Source organism: Pygoscelis adeliae, unplaced genomic scaffold, assembly GCF_000699105.1.
Source record: "Pygoscelis adeliae isolate BGI_AS28 unplaced genomic scaffold, ASM69910v1 Scaffold29, whole genome shotgun sequence".
Taxonomy (NCBI): Eukaryota; Metazoa; Chordata; class Aves; order Sphenisciformes; family Spheniscidae; genus Pygoscelis; species Pygoscelis adeliae.
Genome location: NW_008825611.1, coordinates 558,184 through 583,677, shown reverse-complemented (window position 1 = coordinate 583,677; position 25,494 = coordinate 558,184). Strand labels below are relative to the sequence as shown.

Here is a 25,494-nt window from a genome sequence, read left to right as displayed (position 1 = left end):
TAATTAAAGCATAGGTCCAGTAGGCGAGGTATCGTGCCATATGATTGGAGAAGAGTAAAACTAGTACCTACATTTTAGTGAATCTTTGTAACTACAGCTCTGTAGAATGACTACTATGTCTGTGAGACTTCAATGGCATGCAGACTTTTAGAAAATATTTTGGAGGAAATCAATAAATACCTAAAGGTAAATACTAACAAAATACAATCGTACATTTCCATGGCTTACACAATCAGGTACACTTGATCTTACGACTAGTTTTCGTTCATGAGATAAACACCTTCAAGACAAAGGACATGTTTCATCTACTTGAACTTGAGCAAAGTAACTGGTATGGTGCCAGATGAGAAACTGTTAAATTGCAGAAACTGAAACTCAGTACAGAACTGTTCGGCAAAAAGCTAACTCAAAGGAGGACAGGTCTAAAGAGCACCAAAAAAAACAGGAGAAGGCTGGGGACATTCACCAGCAGAGTTGCTTAGGGAATGCCCCGTGACACCCTTTGCAGTGAATTTGCCATAGACTGAAGTGAATTGACAGCATTTTGGGGAACCAAGTTGGGAGACAGTCTGCACAGCATTGGGATGCTTCATAGAAAAATAGATCTAACTGTAAGAATGGAAGAAACAGAAAGAAAAATAGGAGGAAGGTAAGTATGAAAGCAAGCATGAGCACAGAAACACTTCTAGAATCAGCTGGAATATTAGTGGGTAGCAAAAGAGAAAAGACCTGAAAGAGTCTCTCTCTCTCTCAAAAAAAAGAGCACAATCTATTAATTCAAGGCAGCAGTGAAAAGTAAAGGGTACCTCTGAACATTTTCAGAAGAGAGAACTATTAATGCCTCTGTACAAGAAACAAATACCCTCATATCGGATACTATACACAGTCTGGAACTCTACAGCCAAAAAACAGATCAAAAGAGAAGTATTACAACGATCAGAGGAAAAGAGCACTTTTTATAAGCATAGATGAAAAAGGATCTGGTTTCATTTTATCGGGCCAAATAAGCCAGAAAGAATAGGTCCGAAATTTCTGAATACCTCGAGGATGTCCGCTGGTGGAGCCAAAGAAAAAAAAACACAGATATAAAAGTAGACCTAATAAAATAGGCTGAAAATTCAAAAACAAACAAATAAAATATTCCCAACCACTCACACAGTGGAACAGTGGGAGGAATCTAAACACTTAAGATAAAAGGAGGAAAAATTTTATGGTAAGATTAATACTACCAGTGGGGACTGTACTCACTGAGCTAGGTGGTCTTTTCCAATCCAGTGTTATGATCGCATACTAAAACCCTTGTGAAGTCCTAAAATCTCCAGGCTCACTTCCTCAAAAGTGCTATTGTTATGAAGTTTTGTTTATTAAAAGCCTCTGCATTACAATGCATGAAGCCAATCTACTTAGAGAATAATACAATGCCATATGGGATACTTAAAGATTTTAACAAAACTTCCCCAAGGATCATGATCCAAATGTGTCTAACCACAAAAAAACACAATAGAACCTCTGCCACTACATACAATTGCTGTAGCCAATTATACACCAGTGCTACATTTAAAATGCAACTACTAGAAAACAAGCTTTTAGAGCACTCGCTGGCTTCAGAAGACAAAATGAAAGCACATGGTGAGCATTAAACTTAACAAGCAACACAATCACTAGAAATGCATACATAAGTTGAAGTTTCTCACACATGCAAGGTCCTAAGATCAGGAGCAATCATGCTCCTGGGAAGGACTAGGTAGGTCTACATGGCAGGGCAGTCCGCAACAATCTCGAGTCTGCAAGGTACATGCCATAGGTCAGAGAGAATCAGAGTTTCTCACTGGAAGAGAGCCTCTGGAGGTCTCCAGACCCACCTCCTGCTAAAAGCAGGACTACTGCTGGCAATACGGATCAGCTCAGCCATCACTTTGTCCCGCCAAGTTTTCAAAAATCTTCAAAGGTGGAGATTCACCGTCTGGGTGACCTGTTCCAGTCGCTGCACCAACCTCCTGCTAACATTCAGTCCGATCTTCAAAGCCGCAATCTATGGTTACTGCCCCTTGTTATGTTATCTGCCACTACCGAAAGAGTTATCTGTAACCGTCCTTCCTACTGCAACACCCTGATTTTATATAAATGACAAGCAGCCTCAAAATCACATAAGCCATCTCTCTCAGTACCCTCGGTGAATCCCATCCAACTTCATAGAGGAGGTTTTCAATGTATTTCCTAACTTGTTGCTCCTTCAGTATTAACTGCCCCTTCTCCTTTCTAAACTGTGCTTGTTCACCGAGATATAGGAAAAGGTTTCGCTTGTGAAGACTGATGTAATAAAGACTTTGAACTTTAACCTTTCCTGTATTTACTTATCAGGTGACAAGCTTTAGTGGCTCAACTAACATGAGAAACAAACCCCTTCTTCCCAAACGTAATTCGTTAAGACAGACATCAACAAATTCACCCTTGCCTCTCATCTGAAACACAAAGAATAATTGTGTGGTTTTCCTCCCACCCAAACCAACCTTTTTTTACTTTACCTGTGAATAAAAAGCTTTATAAATCTTTGTTTTGGGGAAAAGTGCAATCATCAAAAAGTTGTCTCGGGTATGGAATTCAATTGGTAGATGAGCAAGCAAGGAACTTTTGAAGTCTATAAAGAGAGCAGCAACAATACTGGTTGAATCCTAGAAAAGGAAGAAACAGAACAAATTATAATTAACAGTTATTGAAAGTGAAGAAAAGCGTTGATACATTAAATAGCAGAGATCAGAAGAGAACTACTGCAGTCATAGCTGGGCACGCGTAAAGATCTGAACATTCGTTAGCTTGCATAGTGCGGGTATGGAGCAGAAGGATCAACCGCAGCCACTTACAGTACTCCTCAGTTTCTACTTTGCAGCTATTAGAAACATCATAAGCTTTAAAGAAAGCATCTGAGATTGTTCTAAGCACCTAAGGTTTGTCTTGTCTTGAAAAGAAAAGCTTGCATTTTAATATCTACTCTTTTCCCTCCACCGAGAACTAGACCTTTAGCCCTTTCCTCTGCTAACGCTTCACAACAAAGCCACCTTCATCTATACCCACAAATCTCCTCTGACACAGATACCCTGGCAGAATGAATTAAATATCAGCTAAAGAGATTAGAAGGATGGCATGGGGCTATTGTAAACTTTTTTTATACCATGCTCATGAGTTTCTGATCTGAAAGGAACCATGCTGCAATGAGATACTACTATCAGGCCCGCAATTTAAAGTGTAGGTCACTTGCGTGTTGGAAGTGTCCTGTTTCTCTTGGATTCTTTAACGTTCACACAGTTCTACTAAATCTATTGCTCTTTCACCTGAATTATGTCTTCACCAACAGGAAGCTGAAGCCCTCAAGATCAGTCTCCCTCAGAAGCACTGAACTCAGGTTGTCCGATTTTTTTTTTCCTAACAAATCAACACTGACCCTTGATTTTCTGGATTTCAGGTTAGGCATTTATGTACAACTTTGCAGGATGCTGAAGTGTTTTACGCTCAAGCTTTGATTGGTAACTCTTTTCACACCAAGTATTAGAAATACAGTACAATTCAGCAGTGTGAAATATCCCTGGAGGATAGGGATTCCATTACCTAGGGTTCAAATCAGAAATCAAGTAACATCCATCTCCCTTTCAACAGAAGTGGGCAAAGAACTCTACTTACTAATTTTTGAGAAGAAAAGGCTCAAGTTGTGGAACACTTACATAAGAATCGGTATCAATTCAGAGACATTTGCAAACAGAATTTCTACCCTTTGCTGACTGAGGGATTAATTATAGAAGTAAGCCTCTCAAAGTCATTGAGGTTACTGAAGAACATACAAAAATGCTCTCCTAAAAGAGAACAATTTCTCTTACGAGAAAACGGCTTTTGGAACACAGTCCATAGACCCTGGATTCTGCAGGATAGCTTGCAGGTTTCATGAGGAGTGACTAAAAGGCCAACTCACACATGCTGCAATCTGCATGTGAAGTGCCCATCAGAACATGCTCCTCCTCCTGGAAAACATTTAGGGTTTCACAAATTGAAAAAAGCTGAAAAGAAGCAGCAATAATCCCCACAGACATAAGGTTAAAAGAATCCATTTCGAAGTTTTACAAGATGTTAATGTTGTTGTGAAATCTAAGTATTACTTAATAATATTTGTTCACGGATTAATGGCCAAAATGAATGCTGAATTCAGGTACTTACAAGCTGAAATACTTGGTCTTAAGTAAGACCTTAAAACCAAGCACATAACGCCTTAAAGTGCTATACAGTAAAGATGCCTTATACAGTTTATCGAGACACTGATCTAGTTGAAGACGTCCCTGCTCACGGCAGGGGGGATGGACTAGATGACCTTTAGAGGTCCCTTCCAACCCAAACTATTCTATGATTCTATGAACAGCTGCAGAAGAAAAAGAAATAAACCTGGGAGTTTGGAGACTGGGTGGCAGCGTAGCCTATTAGGTTTTCTTTTATTCCCAGGATGGCTGGTACTAAGCTAGAATAGTGCTGCCTTACGAGACGGGAGATTTATGTTTGACTCAGCTAAGATTAGGATGGTTTCTGCTTTAGACCTTCATGGTACAGTTTTGTGAGGAATCTACCCTGTCCTCCATGCACTCGATGTCTATGAGCCTCAAGGACTTCCAGAGCTTAGGTGGCAGCTAGGTGCCCAGCTTCTCAGAATAGAGAAGCCTGCAGCACGTGTTGGAGGCAGAAGTGCAGACATTTTCAAGTTAAAAAGAGAAGCATCTAGCAGGCATGGTGATAGAGCTGCTAAGAAACTGTACTTTGCCTCTCTTAAAGTATTTGTATCTTTTATTTTAATCCAAGCATTAAATTATCCTTTCCTTTCCATCAATATTGTTGTTGCAATAACTTTCGGAAAAAGCATACTAACAATTACCCTTCTTCTCCTGTCACTTCTTAACATTTTAAGCTCTCCACCCTTGTATTATGCCAAGTCAGTTGAACAATAAAATGCTCTCTGTCAAGGTTTAGCTTTACACAAAAATCTGGCATCAGTTCAAGAATGATAGCCAGGTCCCATAAATAGCTAGTTTTATGAAAGTGAGTGTCTTGAATCAAACAATAGAAGGAAGGTCAGTGTTAAAATAGCTTCTTAAACTACCAAGGGGCAATCAATATGATATACAAGAAAAGGCAGCTAAGGCAAGATTCTCTTCACTGTTGTGTTTTCATCTCAATTGAATCTCACACTTTCATTGTACTTTACCGGTTTCCTCCATTATATGATGAAATCATAGCAAACACAATGCTTTCCGGAGGTCACTAAACAAATGTGTAATACTGTACCTGAAGAAAATAGAAACTAAAGGAAACAGGGAATTTTTATTTTCTTCAGTGCTTAGAGACAATAACCAACCAAAATAATCTCTTTTCCATTCTGAAAAAGTGATAGTTAACCCAGCGTGTCTGCCTTGCAGAGGAAAAAAAAAAAAAAAGCTGAGTTGCCATCATTAACCTAACTCTCAATTCCCACTAAGCCAGAAGACCAAACTACTAGCGTGGCAAGTTGGCCAAGTGAAGTGATGTAAGTTGATCACAGGAATGGCAAAAGTCTACGCCTAACACATTGTGTCTTTTACTGTAATTACTCAGAATATGTGTAATTACACACAACGTGCCCTTCCTTCTCACTTCTCAGCTTGGGAAACATGACCCAGTCATTCCCTTCACCCTGTCAGTTACACAACGCTCTACGACAGTAGACAGACACTGCTCGTGACCTCTCCAGAGATAAGTAGTACACTGCCACGAACACTTGACTGAAGGTTAAATATACTTTGAATAGAAGGCAGCATTTCACCCTCCAATACACCATATGACTGCACAATGCCTTGAACTTTTCTCTATCCATCACTTAAGACTGCTAGATGCTTTACGAATGCTACATTCTGCAATTTTTCTTTTAATAAAAAGCCATTTTCCACACTATTAAGACCACAATGATAACTCAGTCTAACACAAAATTCTCTACTCCTTGTGGTTTAGCTAATCAGTAATCGGTTAAGCTAACCAATACCAAACGTGTAGAGATCTGCATCAGTTATTACAGTTTCACAAACACACTTGTAAAACTGCAACTGAAATTAAAACTTTGTACTAGTACCCTACGGAATTATCGATAAAAAATGATAAAAAGTTTCTGACAGTAGGAACAAACAAAATACTCACCCCATCATAGAGAGAAATGGAACTCATGTGGTTCTTTGAAATGGAAATGCTGCCATGGTGGGGATCAGAAAAGAGAATGCCATCAGAAAAGTAGTACAATTTGCCTAGAATTTGAAAGAAAAAAAAAATTGTATTAGGTACATATCAATATTTCAGCATCATGTGACGAAAGCCTCTTCTTTCTGAGGAAGAAATCTATGTTCTTGCAGAATTTTTGTTATATTTAACATGCAGTACATTTCAGTAAAGAATTGGGATAGCATCTAGACAGCATTCAGAGCACAACCATTTGATCTTTACTGGATCTTACTATCAAAGGCAGGAATCATGTCTATGATTGCATTTGACTTAATCTTATCCCCTGGAGCCCACTTATCGTAAATATTCTGTGGCTTTTTTTTTTTTAAAGCCAAAAAAATTCCATCACGTTGAATTGCAAACTTACAGAAATGTAAAACTGACAAAACAAGAGCTTAAGAAAAACTTACATCCAAAACAACTGAAAATTTAAACATTGTAACTCTGTTAAAGTTAGTCAGATTTTCAGCAAAATGTCACCACGCTAACACATACCATGCAGACAGTAAAAAAAAAAAGTATAAGACGACAGTTTTCCTTTCACTTGCTCACCGAGACAAAGTTTAAAAACAGAAAAGCCCTTTACCTGCAGACTTGCATTTTCTTTTGCGTATAGAGACAACTGTTACTGGGCTAGCAATTTCCCTGGAAGCTAACCACCTAGTGACAGCCAAGAGAGACTGTCCTGGTTTCGGCAGGGATAGAGTTAATTTCCTTCCTAGTAGCTGGTACAGTGCTGTGTTTTGGATTTAGGATGAGAACAAAGTTGATAACACACCGATGTTTTAGTTGTTGCTAGGTAATGCTTACACTAGCCAAGGACTTTCTAGTTTCCCATGCTCTACCAACTGAGAAGGCTGGAGGTACACGAGAAGCTGGGAGGGGGCACAGCCAAACTGGCCAAAGGGACATTCCATACCATGGGACGTCACGCTCAGTACAGAAACTGGGGAAAGCTGGCCGGGGGGGGCCGCTGCTCGGGGACTGGCTGGGCATCAGTCGGCAGGTGGTGAGCAATTGCCCTGTGCATCACTTTGGTGAGCAATTGCACTGTGCATCATTTGCTTTGTGAATTATTATTATTAGTAGTACATTATTATTATTATCATTTGATTTCAATTATTAAACTGTTTTTATCTCAACCCACGAGTTTTTCTCACTTGTGCTTTTCCAATTCTCTCCCCTATCCCACTGGGTGGGGGGGAGTGAGCGAGCGGCTGTGTGGTGCTTAGTTGCCGACTGAGGTTAAACCACGACACAATCACAAATTCAAGGTCCAAATTCAGAGCAAGTAGAATGGAGACAAAGCCATACATAATTACATAGATGTGGAGGTTTAATGAACATATACAAGATGTTCATTGCCGATGCTTCCAGTGCTCACAAAATCCAAGCCACAGCACAGGTATGTGCCTTCTATTGAGTGGTCGAGGAAGAAAAATGCAAAATACAACACTTCAAGTACAAGTATCTGTCAAATCTCACGGAATATCACACTTCACAGAGAATGTGTCAATGGGGAAAGAGAGGAAATCAGAGATGTTAATTCTTTTGTAACAGAAAAGCAAGCCAAAAAGAGTATTAATTAATCCAAACTAAAACAGCTTCCTTTAACATGAAAGTCAGTGAATTATATCAAGAACAATTTGATATACTACTTGTATATTTTCCACGAGTGATGAATCATAGAATCACAGAATGGTTTGGGCTGGAAGACACCTTAAAGGTCATCTAGTTCCGACCCCGCTGCCATGGGCAGGGACACCTCCCACTAGACCAGGTTGCTCAAAGCCCCGTCCAATCTGGCCTAGAACACAATCACAAAACAGAGTTTAACTGGCAAGACTTGCTCAGTTAAGTTCAGCCTACAAAAATCCATTAACACAGCAGTTGTATCTGCATACTAAGGAAAAGGTTTGACAGCTTGAAATTTTTTGATGCATTTTATTCATGAATGTATGCCTTATTACAGTAAGACACGCATGACAGAGAAGGAAGATGAGCACCTGTGTGACAGCACCTTTTTTCACCTACTCTTGCAACACTACATAGCTGCAACCTCAGTAGAGCCCAAATTAGAGCACAGCAAACTGTCTTGCAGCGTACATGAAAGGGAACGAGATCAAGTTCATTTTCACTTGACACCTAAGAAAATATCTCGCTCATTGAAGTGTTACACCATAGTCCTTATACCACCTACTTAAAACTCTCCATCCCAATAGTTATCAAAACATTTAACTTCACAAATCTCCCCCAAAAAAGGGAAAAGTCAATTGCTCCATTGGGGCAGACACAGCCAGTTTTCACAAAGCCAAAAAAAAAAAAAAAAATCACCATTCTTTTCCTTAGTTATTTACTGAGTGAACCTGTGCCCACAGTACTGTATTGCAAAATAGCTAAGTATGTTACTCTGCATTAACCTTCTTTCTTTAAAATCTGTTCAATTAGAGCAAAAGCAAATTCCACTATGTGAAAGTCACTATTTAATTGCCTTGTACATCATTGTTTATCCTCAATACTCTCTTTGCATAACTACAAAAACAATAAAGCTGAAGATTTTCCCCTAAAGATCGTCAGCTTGTACTAAGCACTTAGATGTCAGATATTAGTTATCTTCTGTTGTATATCAACACTGTGACAACAGTACCTTCTCTGGACAGCGGAATATAAAAACATTGTGCCTTAAGAAATATGTTTTGATTCAACAACTTCTATTTATTCTTCCGTGAGTTTTCTCAAGGCAAAGCAAGGCACATTAATGCAAGGCTGTGGAGTGAGGGAAACCCCTCCCAACAGTCCTGCCAAATTGTCTTTAGTCATATTATTGGGATATTCAAATTATTTAAGTTCTTGAACGAAAAGGCACCAAAAGAAGAGGAACGATCCAAGACTGTTGCTAGTAATCTTGCATCAGAAAGCAGTAACTTGGATTGAATCCGAGAAGGACCAAGATCGAGCATCTTTCTGTAACACGGTGAGCATCTGTGCTAATGAACACTGAAGTTCCTGAGTGAAAATGACAATGGAAAAAAACTGGAACAGCATGCAGCTCCACGAGGAGGATTCCGTAGGAGCAAAGAACACAAGGCTGTAAATAAATGTAGAAGCAAATCATTCCAATCCCCTCCTACATCACAGACAGCGTGTCACGTTGCCCAAAAGGTACATATTTGCCTTTACTGCCTGAGCTGAGAGCCCATGGCATACTGTCACTACTGTAATGCCCAGTCTTTCCAATCTAATGTTCATATAGGTACAGGAAAAGCAGAAAACATGGCACACCATCCATTAAGGATAGAAGCAGCCAATTTGTGCACGCTTTCGAACTTTAACTACGGGAGAAAGCCATCTCCCAGCTCTGCAAAGACTCATTCTCAATCATGGGAGACAAGTCTCGTGTGCCTCAAAAGCAAGCCTATGGCTCTGACAGGAATCCCTCTTCTAGGACTAGAAGTTTCAAGCAGAGGTTGGGGACAAAAAAGTAAAACATGGAGTTTAACAAGAGAAAGTTGCAAAGGCAAATGGAAAGAAAGCTTAAGACGATGGCATAGGTACGCTCACCAGACATGTAAGTCCCAGAAACTGTGCACCCCTCTCATGTTTGTTTTTTTTTTTTTAAAAAAAAGTGGACCAACTCTATAAGTAATTGAAAAAACACATCTCACCTTCTGCAGGCATGGCCTGTGGATTGCTAGAATAAATATACGCTCCATCACCTCCAGTGAGTAAAGTGCCCAGAAAAGATTTGTCTTCCTAAACAGGAAAAACCAACAGTGATATCACAGACTGCATTGAGGACTGTGATCCAGGCAAGAATATCTTCTCATGCTTTTGCTTCAAGAAAAGAGTTTTATTTTTAAATGGCATCTGTCAGAACTTTTAAGAGTTTTAAACCGCATTGATACAGAAGAACTAGTGAAAGACAGCATGTCAAGAGTATAATTTTTAAAAGCACTTCGCCCCGGCTTTGGTTTTGCCAGCAGCTATTAAGTTACAAGTTATTGTCACAGCCACAAGGCACAGCTTTTTGTTTTTAGATTGTCAATCTACTGAACTAAAAGTATATTACAGGAAAATAAATCTAATTATAATGAAGATTTCTGGTAACCACAAATTAAACCACAAATGTGAAACTTGTGTGGTTTAAGATGTTCCCAGATCCCAAATTCTTTTCTTTTTCATGGTGCTTAAAGTGTTTTCCTTCAGACATTTAGCATGCTAATTAAGTTAAAAGGAAGTCGCATGTAGAATGGCATTAAGTTTTGGGGATTTTTTTGAAACACATGAGCTCCATGGGTAATACTTAGTGAGACTTCCATGAAATCGTAGCTTTATTAGAACTCTTTTTGCTCTTGGGTTTTGTCATTCTTTGAAATAAAGAAAACCTCAAACTTTTACACACAATGTATTTTTTTTTTGTAGGTCAAAGTTTGACAGAGACAGGGCAGAACAGACAAGTCTTTCATAGAAGAGGAGTAACAAACATAATAAAAGCCAGTTTTGCTAGCAGCTAAGATTTTTTTGAATACTGGTTCTTGAAAGCGTAACTTCTATCATTTAACAAAAATGTAAAATTTTACCTTCAATATATGCTGTGCCTTTTCAGACAGTTTCACATCACTGTCTTCAACCTGTAGCCAGAAACAGTTTCCATTTGTGGTGTTAGTAGATACAGCAAGCCTAACGTGCTAAACGCATTAAATGCTAAAAAGCATTAAAGAAGATTCAAGGCAAACAAGAATCTTAGGTACCACAGACAGATAAAGTCCTGAGACCAGAGTGCTTCAAAGACAGCTTTGTGCTCTTCAATACTGTGTTACCATGGGACTGAAATAGTTCCTTGAAACACGTTCAAGGGATACTCCCCATTAGATTGTTTTATAGACTAAAATAGTATTGTATAGACACAAAGTCGTGTACCCCGTTCAGTCTTATTTTTTTATTACTGTTGAAGTGTTTAAGAAGTATGGATTGCCAAAGGGTATAATGTTGCCCAATTTCATAACATTCATTGGAATTCTACCTCTAACACAGTGTGGTACATTAGAGGTCTGGAAGCAGACCTTGCTTTCTGTTGGGGCAGACATCTGAGTGATCTGAAGTACCCCACAACAAACAGAATTTTCAGAAGTCACAGTGTGTACTTGAAAAACACCCAGGCCTTTACACAGCTAAAAAACCGAAGTGGTGAAAATGAAATAATTTAAAACTTCTGTTATGAATGGAACCATCAGCCTGTTCCTACTTATTAGTTTTTCATTTCATGTCCAAATTCAAAAATCAGAATAGTATTAATATTTTAATATTGGGCGTTTCCACGCCCAAGTTCCATACTTTTTCCTCATACATCCATACGTTTATAACAAGTTTTCATTTATGATCTGTATGTATAGGAAAAAATTAAATAACTTTTAGTGTACTAACCAGCCAAGAAGCGTATCTTGGGATAGCTGCAGTCAGTATTACGTGGCTGGTTTCTGAATTAATGCTGCCATCTGCAGGGAAGTAAATGGAAAGCAAAGTAGTATAATACCATCCATATACTTCAGACTGTTCAATAAGTTATGACTTGAAATTTCTTTAGGAAATATGAAAACTTCCTCATTATTTTAAGGACTTATTAGCATTTAAGTGAAGCTTTCACAGCAGACTAGCTCCAGCCTTCTTGTGCTGTAACATACACAGAGCTGCTACACAATACCAAAGAAACCCTGCTTTTATTCTGGTCTTAGTGTATGGCTTCTTCCTTTGCTCTCCTCCCCACCAAAAGTGTTCCAACTCCCATGGTTAAAAACCCACAGGCTGTCTGGATACAAGAGTTCATAAATATTGTTCAGACAACCTCAATAACTACCTTTATCACATGTAAACAACCTGGAAAATATGCACTTGTCTGAAGTTACGGAAGTTACTCAGTATCCTGTATTTTAAATGTAAGACTGTTCCAAAAAGCTTTCTAAAAATCATATCCTTTTTTAGTTTTGTTTCATCTCTTCCAAACAAAGAGCAACTGAAATTAAAACATATCATATAAAATGAGTGTTACAAAAGTGATGGGAGAGAGCTGTTTGAATTTCCTCATGCAATAGAAAACATTCACTAAGATTGAAGCCAATTTAGGAAGGGTACTATTACACTTGAATTTTTTACACCTCAGCCCTGCTGTATCACAAGGCAGCCATAAAATCCAAAGTCCTTTCAGTGAGATTAGAGAAACTTGACACTGAACATATTCATTACTAGCAAGCTAAAACATTTAGGTCTTTTAATTAACCCAAAGGCTTAAAACCATAATGGTAACAGTAGTGACATCCATCAGAAGCCTTTTTGCTCTTCCGTCACACCAAAGCTAACAGAATGACAACGCTGGTGTTAGAATTTAAAATTAGTTACCTTTTTCTTTTACTTGTATCTGTGATGTTAGAAAGGACTCCGAAAAGACAACAGATCCCAAGCATCCTCTTCCTGTGAACAAGTCTGGAATGTCAAATACCATCATAGACGCCTACAGCAATCAAACAGTTGGACAGAAAGAAAGAGAAAGCAGAACTTGAAACATTTCAATTGAAGCAGCAAAATCCGTATGTTTTAAACCTCCTAAAACACCGCTTTTATGTTGTGGTGGAAAGTCTGACATCGTAACTCTATGTTAATGTTCTATTCCAAATTCCACTGTCTGACTTCATGTTAAAACTCAATCTTACCTCAGTTTCAGCATCTGAGATCTAGCTCGTCTCTCCCCTTACGTTTGTATTCACATAGATAAAAACCTCAGCACGCCCCATTAAAAAAGGCCACTCAAGCTCTATTTTCTAATAAAATGTATAATCAGAATACTGAACAGCTTACTTACCGTTTTAATCAAACTCAGGCTATCCGCATTATCTAATGGAGTAATTCTAGAACAATAATGATAATTAAATATTTAAAGGTTAGATCATTTTGAGTTACTTCAGAGCAGCCAAAAAAGCTATTTAATTTTAAAACAAACTCTTATTTCTGTAGGCCATTTCAGTCAATTAGACAGCACGGGGATTAAAAAAGCACAAGCTTGTGATATCAACTAAGTTAAAAGCACAGTTTTAAAAGGAATCTCTTAATGGGCTCATGCTGCTTCTACTCATTAACAGTTAATAAAATTGGTCTGCCCAGTTGTTTTAGATTTTTTTAAAATGTTTTTAAGATTCCACAGAATTACAGATATGAAATCATTAAACTCATACACAAAAGCATTTAGTACCTCTTGTATGAAATAATCAAATGCAGTGTTTTCTCAGAAGTTCCAAGACAAGAAAAATAAACTTATTACTGTACTAAAAACACTAATTAATAACAAGAAGTGTAAGACAGTGATACAAACCTTCCGTGATTATTCACAGCCTGAATTTGAAAAGCGATTTTGGAGCTGTAGAACAAAAATTGTACTGGTGAAAAACGTGTTTTATACTTCTTCTACATGTGAAAAATAAGCAGTAATTGATTTAAAGCAAAATAACTGCTGAAGTGATTAAAAAAGCGGGAAAAGAAAAATGGAATAATTATAATGATTTTAATAACCTGAATGCATTATGAAGTCTTGGAATTTGGCAGTCAGGCAAGTTCAGTTTAAAATTAACATTTGACTTATTTTTTTCCCAAAAGAAGCTAATACATTGACACAATACATCAATCAATAAGTATTTGAAAATACATACCGTAATGCAGTTTTAAGTTGTGTTAAATGAAGGGTATCTAACACAGACATGAGCATCTGCTCTGCTACCTCCTTTGCCTGAAAGAAGGAAATTGAGAATAAAGTATCTTTTCCCTTACTTCCAAATCCCAGCAACTACAGGAGCACCCATAAGATAAACAAGAGACCGTACACTAAACAATAACACACTGATGCACCAGGCTAAAATTTGTTCTTTCACATAGCTGATTTTCCTTACTATAAGGTTAGGAAAATCCATGAAAGATGGAAAAACAACTGTAGATGGATAAGATTAGATATACTCTGAAATTTCTCTTAAAAACAGAATTCAGAGAGACTGGTTGGAGGCCACGGGATTAACTTCATTAATGTTATAAATAAATGTTTCAAGTCAACTGCATTTTTTTTTTTTATTTTGGTTTGCGTGTAATCTTATAGTGCAAGCAATCCAAATCAACAATTACAGTGTACAGAATCGGGGCTTCATTTACCTTGGATTCAGTGGAAGTTTTAGCATAGCACTCAATGCCAGCAAGCACAGCCTCTACAACAGCAGTATATATTTGCGACAACAGCGTACTGAAGAGAAATACAAACACAACATTTACTAGACAGATAGAGTTTTCTTCTTCCTCCGTTTAAAGGAGCAGTTTTTCCTCTTATAACACAACTCCCTTATATGGAAGGGGTCCTTGTTCAAATAAGCATAGAAATAGCTTTATACTTAACCTTTCAGTTTAAAAAAATAAATTAGAGCAAGTAAATTGCTCAAATTACAGAATATCTTGGGGAAAAAAACCTTGACACAAATGTATCCCTGCTCTCTTCAGTCAAGAGCTAAAAAAAGTGTCATTGTTGACTTCCGCTGCAGTTGTGCTGAGGATCACATCCTAAATATTCCAACAAGAAGAGAACAGTAGCCCCATGTTCCGCAAAAGCAAAACTGGAAAACAGAGCGAACCGACTTCAGAGACTGACTTGTTCTGGAGCACGTCAAGCAAAAAACATACCAAAACAAGCCAGTCACCTCAACCTTTTGAGCACATCTACATCACAGCTAAGTCCGATTCCCTTCTTAAAAGGGAATTCAAAAAATTGTACAGGAATAAACAAGGGTTAGGCGACGCCAGAAGCAACTTACACCTACTGACATATTTATAGCTCCAGAACTATTGGACAAAAACCACCTGTGCCCAACGAAGAAACATCAGCCTCTGTCTTCCAGCTAAATTGGAACAAAAAGATTAGCAGATCGACAAAGCAGTCCTACTTCCCCAAACTTTAACTCCTCTCATTACTCCTCTGCAGCTGCTAGATGTTGAGGGAGGGAAGAGGGCGGAGGAAAGAGAAGGACACAGCATTTAAGCCATATGCAAAGCATTCCTGAAGGACGGAAAAAAGCATCTGAAGCTCCCAAACATGGCCCAACACGGAGGAACCTCAAAATGCACCAATGCTCGTCTCTGAACTTCATCCCCAACAGCACTAAGAGATTTTAAAATCAAACCTGCTTAGTACTTTTTGAGGTTTCTTCCATGTAATTTCATGTACTAACACATGCATTTAACTTATGTTTTCAGTGCACACGCTACAGGAAACGCATATAATTCTTCCTAACTCTGTAACCATTCCTGTTTTCACTCAAATTCACATATATATTTGCAAGAAAACACCTCACAGTGGGCTGTGCTTTATATTAATAGGCTATAGTTACCTCACTCTTCTACCCATTTTAAAATTTTAACAATAACAATGCAAACCAGAAAACGGTACTGTCTTAAAAAAAAAAAAAATACAAAGTTTACCCCAGGGATACTTAAAGTTACACAGTTTATGCACTCCAGCCAGCCTGCAATCTAGGTTGCAGTTCTGCTTCCTAAATACAGCCAAATTTGGACTGAATAGTGCTTATGAAATATTTTTCCACTTTTTATTTCATTGGAAAACATTGACAAATATAAGAACCAGTTACAGGACTCAGCTGCAAACTAATTCCAAAATCATGAGGTCAGGTTTGCCAGAAAAGCTAATATTGCTGCTGTTGTTGAAACTAGATTGTTTGATCCAATACAGGGACACTTCCAAGAAAAAGATATTCTCATAAAAAACACTGCCTCTATCAGCTGACCTCCGCTTTGCTCCGAACTTCTCTAGCCATCTCTGTTAGAACTGTATTTAGCACAAAGTCATTTAGAAGTGGGACGAGAAATATTCTGTATGTTTCAGAAGAACATATACATAAGCAAAATTACCTGTCGAAGTTAACTTTACTATAAAAAATGAAAAATCTGCTGCTCAGTCTAGTAACTTCACTTTTATGTCTTTGAGAACCCTATCACAATTACCAAAAGTCAGCAGCACTTAGCATGAAAGGTCACCACTACCAGCTCCCTCTGACACACCTTTAACGTCTCGCTAAGGTGTCACGCAGGCTTGCAAACCGCTCTGCTGCAGAAGCAAGATCAGGCTCCTAAACTTATCCTAACTAGCACGGAGGACAAAACCTCTAAGGAAAGGTCTGGTTTATCGAGATCGAGAGCAGTACCAAAGCAGACTATCTACCATGTTCTTAAAGCTTGACAGGTATCTACAACATGCAGAGAAGTGGACGTCAACACGCATAAACAAAGTTTTATTTTGAAAAGGTCAAGATGTGCGGAAGCTTTGTAGCTTACTAACAAAAAAACCGCGGAAGTTAACTTTTATCTATCCTTAAACGTAGTGAAATTTCTTTGGAATTTTGAGTGTTCCCTGTTGGCATTTTCACTAACCATTATAAATCTTAAACATTGTTTAGCTTAATGAAACTAGTCTAAAAATTACTTTTACTTCTATCTGTGGAACATGCTCCCATTCAGTTACAGATACCTTCTCCCTCAGTGTATATGAAGTACATTTTCAAGCGATTCAGATAAGTGTTAAGATAAAAAAGTTTTATTAAAATTTAAGCAAAATTTACCAATATTTCCTTTCATACTTAGCTGTACAGCAGAAGAGATGTCACACTAACAATTCCTAGTTTGCTCACTGAAACCCTCAATAAGCAATTTGCCTTTGAAATCCTCTCACATTGACGTTGTTATAAATAAAAACGTAGCTCTGCAAATGCCAACAGCCCCTGCTGACTAAAAGCGGTTTTGACCTACTGCCACAAGGTAGAAAGAGTGAAGAGTTAAGGAATAACAAAAAGTTGGCAGCTTACACTTGTTCAGCTTGCTTGTGCATCTCATTGTCATCTCCTGTATTAAAAATAAAAACGTTTGCTTTAAGCACTTTCAGAAGCGTTCACACAGAACTCCTTGGGCATAACATTTCTGCTGCGTATCTTACATGACATTTATCCAGTATTTTATACAACTGCAGCTTGTTTGTAGATTTAAAAAAGAGCAAAGCACAGATTAACTTGTATCAGTACAGCCAGGACGTACCAAGGCCAAGACTAAGACCTGCATCCCCTAAAAACACCTGCACTGGGTCAGAACAAAGCGCGCTCTCACGCTGTACCCTGCCTCCCAAAGCGGCCATTCCTGGATGCCCAGGAAAAAACACAACTAGAGCAAACATACGCTATAATTCCTTCCACTTCACAAGCCTCCAACCATCTTTTCTTCAGATACATTCTGAGCTGGATATGGTTTCAAGATATATAGTAACCCTAAGGAGACTGACTTTATCCACGGACTCATGCAGCCACTTAAAATGGGTGAGGAAATGATTTTTAAAAATTTCACATGGCTTGTGTTTATTAGGGAAGACAGCTATTGTAACACACTATATCGGATCCAAACCAGAGGATAAAGGATAAATGTCAAAGAATTTTCTCTATCCTTTTAAAAATCCTCAAATATGGAGGGGGGGGCAACACCAAAAAAAAGCAGGTATTTGACAACTACCACTTTGAATTACTGTATTTTTGGGGACCATTTTTCTATCAACCTGTATGGAACATGGACTTAAGTGTTTATCTAGTACTTGTAAAAGGCCCACTCTCTACCTGCACACTGCATTCTGATGCAAACACAAATACACTTCTTGACCTTTGAATCATTCTTTGTGAATATCTGACAGATTTTTGCACGTGAAGGCAGGATGTGCAACAGAACAATGTTCTGCTATGATTTCATGCGTTGGCTACAGAACTACAGAGTATCTACCGCTCCGTGGCCTAATGCTAATAAAGGAATCAAAGCCATCTTCATCACTACAAATTTTAAATAATTAAAAAAGAATAACTGCCTTAAATTACTGCTTGGTATTTTTGATATACTTACCCAGGAAAGGAATGTGAGTGGTTCCAAAAAAATAGGTCCTTGAACAAGCCAGAGGTCCCTTTGGAGATACACACTGCACTACCTAGTTGTCAGTAGTAATGAGATACAAAAAGACCTTAGTAAAAAAATATTGGTGCAATAATTAACAATAAGCTAAGTTTCCCTTTAGTCTTCTAACCACTACAGGAGGTGTACATCACAGACTTAACTGGATTTTTAAAAAGCAACTTACGTTTTCAAAGGTATATTTCACTTTTGACTTGACCTGAATGGTTGAAAGACTTGGGAAAGGAGATGAGCTCTGACTTCCATAAGCGTTAAGCACGTGTTTTCAATTTCCTATGTCAACTGCTCTTTTCATGAAGAGGAAAGTGTGTCACGTTCCCATAACTATGCTTGCACTTGGTCTTATTTACTATTTTCATGACACCCTATTAAAACAGTATCACCTGTACCTGTAAATAAACCACCTTTTTAAGAACAATGTCAGAATCTGAGGACAACAGATGGAGCAAGTACTTCAGAATAAAATTGTACTTGCATTTTGAAAGATATCAAGTGGTCTTAATGGGAAAGTTAACAAGGGGAGAAAAATACAAAATTGGAAGTGTTTTTACAGAAACAGGGTTAGACAGAGCAGCAAATGGAGGATGAGATTTCACTGGGATGCTGAAATAATCCTTTCTCAGGCTTTTGACATATGCAATGTGTCCAGAATACCCACATCCATCCATCCCTAAGGCAACTATGCATGAAATGTTGTCATGACAAGATCATAAATTCATTCCCTCAATCATACATTCACTCCACGATGACCTGTACTCAACCACATCCATCTCCTCAGCAGCACAGACTTTGGACTCGCACAACTGACGGACACTCCCAGAGCCTGTGGAAATCGGCTAGCAGGGAGAACTACACAACGCAATCTGCACACTACCTCTCCTCCTTCGCTGCGAGTTACCTTCTTGATGCACCCAGCCCAGCCAGCCAGAGGATCTGAATTCCCTGGGGTCGCTTCCCCAGTTACGTCCCCTGCGCGGCGGTGCAACAAGCCATCGACCTCATCATATGTTTTAAAACTAAGCTTTTACTTGAAAATGGAAACAAGTTAATCTTACAACTTGATCTTAACATTCTTTGAACACCAGAAAGATTTTCAGGGTTTCATAAACTGTTCAGTTGCTGAAGCATATACTGAAATTTGGATACACGTAAGTATCCTGTGTCTATTCACAAAGTCATTATCAAAAAAAGTGTCTGTCCATTTCTTTTTAAGAAATGGCTAAACAATTCTGATTAAAATAAAATCTGTGTGTCAGAGTTAAGTACATCATATGCTACTGCCCGGAAGATTTTCACTTTATGGCTAGGACAAACGTCCTCACAAACAGCATTTCCCTCTCCCCCACCCACACATTTACAGCACCACAAGCGTTTAAAAAGTTGTCTTTTTACAGAGGAAAAAAATACTTTAACTCATTCAGCAGTCCCCGATTAAACATCCAGTATAGTTTGACTTGGAAAAAGAAAGAAAAAGGAACTTTGTTCCTTAAACTGACCGATTGTTAAGGTAACATATGCTTTTATATGTTAAGAAGAATTGGGTACTTAACTCATGGAAGGTAAGCATTTTAAGGGCGCAAAAAAAAAATGTACGAATAAAAAGAAAATATACACTGCTTCAAAATATCAGATAACTACTTAAAAGCCTTACCATATGCTTAGCAGTGCTTCCACCAAGGCCAGTGTTTCGAACAAGATGTCCTTCCGATGGAAAATTAAAGTTACCAGAGTTCAAGTTTTCCTTAGTTGAGTGGCTACCAAACAGAACGAAGGGCTGCCGGCTAGGGCTAAGGAGAAAAGAAGGTATCACCACCAAAAGACTTGAAGAAAACTTGCAAACAACAAATGAAAACAAAGTTTTCAAGTCCAATGGACCAACTATTGAATTTCTCACTAAAAGAGTAGGACAAAAAAAAAATTTGCTACAGCTGCAGAAAGCTTCCCATTGAAAAGACCAAGTTCCAAAGAAGAAAAACCTACTTGAATTAACAGGACTATAATTTCTTTCATATACAAGAACATACCTCAAGGCTGTTTCCCAAATGCTATTAGAAGTTTTTTTTTCCTCTTTTTTAAAGTAAATTGCCTTGAAAAGCTGACTAGTTTTAAATGTACCATCTTGAAAAACCCTGAAATGACTATATTGGAATTAAACAAAACTATTTTGGTTTCAGTTCTGGCTTTGGGCCCAAGATTCAGCTGGAGAGGTCAAGGTTTTTCTTTTCGTTATTTAAATTCAAACAACATAGGATGCTCAAAACAATAAAGGACATTGAACTCCACTGTTTAATTCCAAATAAAGAAAAACCTGCAGAGACATTCAAGTAGCTAAGCAACCTTTATTTAGCTCAAACAGCAGAACGCTTGGTTTTGCAACATATGACAACCACCTTCCCCTCTCAGTTAAAATTCTATGCTGAAATCAAATAAAGCTGACCTGCATTGCCCAGCTTATATTGGCTAAGATTTGGGTTTTTAACTACCCTGACTTAAGCATTGGTCTTGCGCATGTTGTGACTCACAAAGGTATATTGACTTCTTCAACCTTCATATTTTAATTGGTTTTGAGTATCATATAAATAGGACCAACACCATCCTGTGTAATAAGTTTATGAGTTTGTTTAGATATCTGACCATGAAGAAATGGATCATATTAGAATGCACAAGGTAAATGGTTTCAAACATATTGACATTGTATATGTAATAACTATAGCATTAAATCCCATGAAAATTCAGTTTATCCCAGCCAGAAATGCCTTTGCTTTTTTTTTTTTTTTAAGTATGTGAAGATGAGATGTGATATACTGAGATGGTCCCAAAAGGAATTTTAAGCATTATGGCATCAGAGATATGGAAATAATGTATCGAGGTACTAGTGACACCACAATTTCACAGGGAATAATGAGTAATACCTGTTATCTGTTATATGGCTTGAGATCATTCCGTGACTGAAATAACTTCTGAAAGGCTGTGAGGAAGAAAAAAAAAATCTGATTAACAAGTAAATGAACAGAAAGCGTGATCTTTAGCCCAGCAACCTTTAATGATTCTATGATTCTATGATTCTATCCTCACGATCGTTAAGAACAAACCTGAATTATCCTTCTCAGAGAAAACTTCTGAACCCTCAAAAACTGCTTCCAACCTCCATAAACAAACCCAAACACCATTCAGTCTTGTATATGCTTAAAAAGCAACAGCCACTACTAAAAAGCACCGTGCTATTTTTACCCATGCTGTATGTTACCATCAGTTATGTTTCAGATTTGACACGTGCAACCTCAACTTGTTAGGAAGTGCGCATACCGGAGCTTCCACCAAAATGAAAGTCAGTCTACCTACAAATAGGGATCTGTGGTGAAGATGGAAATCAACTAAGCTCAATTGTCAGTGAACAAGCGTTCAACTGAATTACACCAGGCATCACACCATGGATAGGTAAGGTGGGTGGTGAGCTTAAAAACAATAGGTTTCTAGTCCTCAGACATGAAAGGTGAGATGGGGTAGGGAGAAAAGAAAAAACCAAACACAAAAAACACACAACAAACAAAACCCAATGCTGAATACGTATTACTTCTGCATGGATGACACTAGCATTTCAAGAGGATTACTGAAGCAGGCATACCTCCCCCGCCTGAGATTCTGATAGCTCCAGAATGAAGGGAATTTCAGTATCAAAATTAGCAAAAAAGTTGGTCCACTGGTGTTCAAAAATCATTAAATCCTAGAAGAAAAATATTCAACATTACTTAATAAGGCAAGTGTAATACCAGAGAAAGGAAGTCGCAGATTGTACTGAATGAACCCCCATTACTTTAGAACAACATAGATTACATTTCACTACGCAGTGCACTATTGCAGCCTGCCCCATGAAACAGTAAGTACAAGAAAATAAACATCTTCTAAAAGATACGGACTTTCTGCTGGGTTTTAGGGTGTCTTTTCTGGGTGGGGAGTTTTTGTTTGGGTTTGGTGGGGTTTTTTGGAGAGAGAAGAGGCAGGAGAGGGAAAAGGACCAGAGCCCTGCACTACCTGCTTTTAACCTAAGGAAGTACACTGTTTTGAGATCACTTGTAACTCGGACCTCACGATTCCCGTAAGACTTCCAAAATGAACACTTGGACAGATTTAATCTTCAATTTTTAAACCTGCATATGGTTCTGCAGTAATTTGTATCCGACGTTAAGTAAGTTTATGGTCAGAAAATAAGGAACAGGGTGGGGAATTTGGGAAGCTCATGATATGCAAGTGGCAGACAGTCATTTCTTTATCTGCATTTGTAAAAAAAATTGGTAAGTGGAAAAGGAAATATCAGTAACACCTCACTAAAGCAGAATAAAAAAAGGAAGAGGACTACAGGTAAGCGTTGCATTCAAATTAATTAAAAAAATCAGAGAACCAATAAATAGAAAAGAGTGTGTCATGCTGATAAAGCAGGAACCTCACAGAACTAGGCAATTTTAAAATGCTCTCAAGATTACTTTCAGCTACTTGTCACATACTAACTTGGAAGATGAGAGACATCCTGGTTTTAGAAAGTGTAGTTTTTCAGACATATAGCAGGCAAAACTAGAACTACGATTTTAGCAGTGGTATGAGTATTATACAGTGTTTGACTTCAGCCACTTCATTAATGCAATAATGAACGAAATTTAGAGAGTGAATGTTGATGAAATCTTACAAGCCTTCCAAAATACTAATAAAGCTTATATTAGAGGTTTAAAATGAAGGCTTATATTTAAGGGGAGAAACTATCATAGGAGAATATTCTAGTCTTAAATAAGCTTTTCACAGAAGCTAAGAACTAAAAAATGCTTTTATCAGCTGATTTGGAACATGCCAATATTGTACAGAATATTCTTTTAAATTCCAGGTAGAGTTAAAATCAGAACTTCTTGAAATCAAAGCTGTGTTAACAAAAAAAACTATGAACATATACCAGCTTCAAATGCTCTTTAAGCGCACCTAGCTTCATACTCATGGAGAAAATGAATCATTTTTAAAATCACCGATTTCTATGAAACCAGTTGTATGAAAACCCCATTCATTAGGGGTTTTGGGTTTGGGGTTTTTTTTCCAGAAAATTTGAAGTCAATTTAACAACAACTTTCAGGCTCAAAATTTCAAAATAGGATAAGTAAGTTTGTTTATGGGTAGACTTACCAGGTACAAGAAAACAGTCCCAAATATTTCTCTTGCTTCCCCAGGAAAGGGGAATTGAAGTATCATAGAGTGACTATTTAGACTGACAGCCTTGTAAACTGTATAACATTTTAATTTTCATTACAGCAGTTGATTAAACAACCAAATTGGTGTGAACTACCGATATTTTATTAATAAAGGATACTTACTGCTGAACTTGCTACATATTAGAAGCCTACTTTGCTCTCAAGCTAGAAACTGATAAAAAATTAGCAACAAAATAATATATACTAATACTCATACATTGCTTTCTTCTCTAGCACTGAGATCAGACCATCGCATTAAAATGAGGAATCACTTTACACTGTATGTTTGTATTTCACAAAGCGCCAGGGCAGCCACTGTGTGTCACTGTTATCCGCTTAAAGTAGTTACAAAGCAATCACAAAAGTGGCTTTTTCCTGGAAGAATGGCTGTATGTTAAAGTGGATTTTTTCCCCCTTGCTGCAAAAGGAGGATTAACACACACAAACATACCAGCTTTCTGTACTCTGTACACAGTCCTATGACCTGAAGAATAGTCGCACCATTTAGAGAAACTTTTAGGAGAATTTCAGGCAAATTAAGAAATTCGAGGAATTCAAGACAAGCTATTTCAAAGTTTTGCAGACATTGTGGTAGATTTGAAGAAAGGAAAGAGGCCCTGCGAACAACAGTATGCAGAGCCAGTAGATTAAGTACATAAGCACTATTAAAAACCAAGCAAACAAAATAACAATTTTGCTCTGCAGCTACACTGACAGACTAGAAGTCGATTCAGAATATTTCACACACATTACCTCAAAGAGCAAGTCCTCCAAGGAAACAGGATCCATTTTGCTGTATGTCTTCCACAAATCAACACTGACATCCATTAACTGAAAAATATTTTAAACGCACTCCTGTGAAAAACGCCGTGAAGAATGCCACAGATTCAGGTTTATGCCACATTGAAACAGACTTGCAGCACACCGCCCAGTCCAAGAGTTCTCCTTAACTCTCAATTCAGAAATATTTTTACACTACTGGTTACAAAAGAATTGACCAAATGCAAGTGTTCTGGATGCCTCGGAGACTCATCTCCTCAAGTGAGGGTTTAAAGTACGCACAAAGTTTTGCTTGCATCTTTCAAATGAATCATTTCGTTAAGTTTTTCAAAATTGAGTTAATTGCAAAGAATAGTATCAGCTGGTGCAACCAAAAGGGAAAGATCAGTTTTCTGAGACAAGACAGACAAGAAGCAGATTCCAAGGTTACTCATCCTATGTACCAGCCAATTCTTGCTGTAAGCGTAATGTAAATTTAGGCTAAGCTAGTTTAACCTAGCAATTAGCAATACCTTCTTCCAAGTAGTAAGATGATGGGTATGAGCACACTATTCAAAAATATATTCTTCCCTTTTTCAAAATTTCTTTTTTAGGGGACACTTGTTTTTGAATAATTTCTGTATTTACAGGGTTCCCCACCATCCACTTAATTAAAAATGCAACTGAGTGGAATTTTCTTAAACCACTGCTTTACAGTTATTCCAGTTACTCCTATTATTAGATATGGCAACAATGATTTCCCAGACATCACTTCCATAAACCTATCAGTACAGTAAATTCTCTGGATTACAGCATCTGGAGCAACTGTGACTTCTGTAGTGAGAGTAATAGAGCAACTGCCCTTAAAACACTGAAAAAATATTAATAAATTATCATCATTAGATTATCTTCAAGTCTAACAGCATAGAATGCACAGCAGAGGGAAAGTCAGCTGGAGGAGCTAAAAATGAACCGAGAACACCCCTTTTAATAAGGGCAGAAATATTCATTTATAGATGATTTACAGTGATCCCAAAGGTACTTCCTCCCATAGATTGGTTTTTCCTCCCCATCTGTGACATATAGCAGCTGCCTAACAGATAACCATGCATAAACAGTTACGTAAAAAGTTAAAAATGCCACTTCCCACTTGAAATCCCCTTATGACTTTAAGGAGGAAGAAAGCAAGAACTCAAGCTGG

The 25,494-nt window shown here is 37.8% G+C and overlaps 1 protein-coding gene across 1 annotated transcript in view; it reads right to left on the bottom strand.

Moving 5' to 3' along the window:
- The window catches only part of LOC103924226 (chromosome unknown open reading frame, human C20orf194), a 98,740-nt gene that overhangs the window by 25,082 nt on the left and 48,164 nt on the right, over positions 1-25,494 (bottom strand). The window contains exons 9-24 of the mRNA XM_009332714.1: positions 24,288-24,365; positions 21,932-22,030; positions 21,219-21,274; positions 19,958-20,093; positions 18,241-18,322; positions 17,172-17,208; positions 14,461-14,548; positions 13,971-14,047; positions 13,637-13,681; positions 13,130-13,175; positions 12,670-12,781; positions 11,701-11,771; positions 10,857-10,907; positions 9,942-10,029; positions 6,199-6,302; positions 2,526-2,672 (exon numbers count right to left, since the gene is read on the bottom strand). Coding sequence (XP_009330989.1) covers positions 2,526-2,672; positions 6,199-6,302; positions 9,942-10,029; positions 10,857-10,907; positions 11,701-11,771; positions 12,670-12,781; positions 13,130-13,175; positions 13,637-13,681; positions 13,971-14,047; positions 14,461-14,548; positions 17,172-17,208; positions 18,241-18,322; positions 19,958-20,093; positions 21,219-21,274; positions 21,932-22,030; positions 24,288-24,365 — 1,317 coding nt within the window. The remainder of the gene's footprint in view (positions 1-2,525; positions 2,673-6,198; positions 6,303-9,941; positions 10,030-10,856; positions 10,908-11,700; positions 11,772-12,669; positions 12,782-13,129; positions 13,176-13,636; positions 13,682-13,970; positions 14,048-14,460; positions 14,549-17,171; positions 17,209-18,240; positions 18,323-19,957; positions 20,094-21,218; positions 21,275-21,931; positions 22,031-24,287; positions 24,366-25,494) is intronic.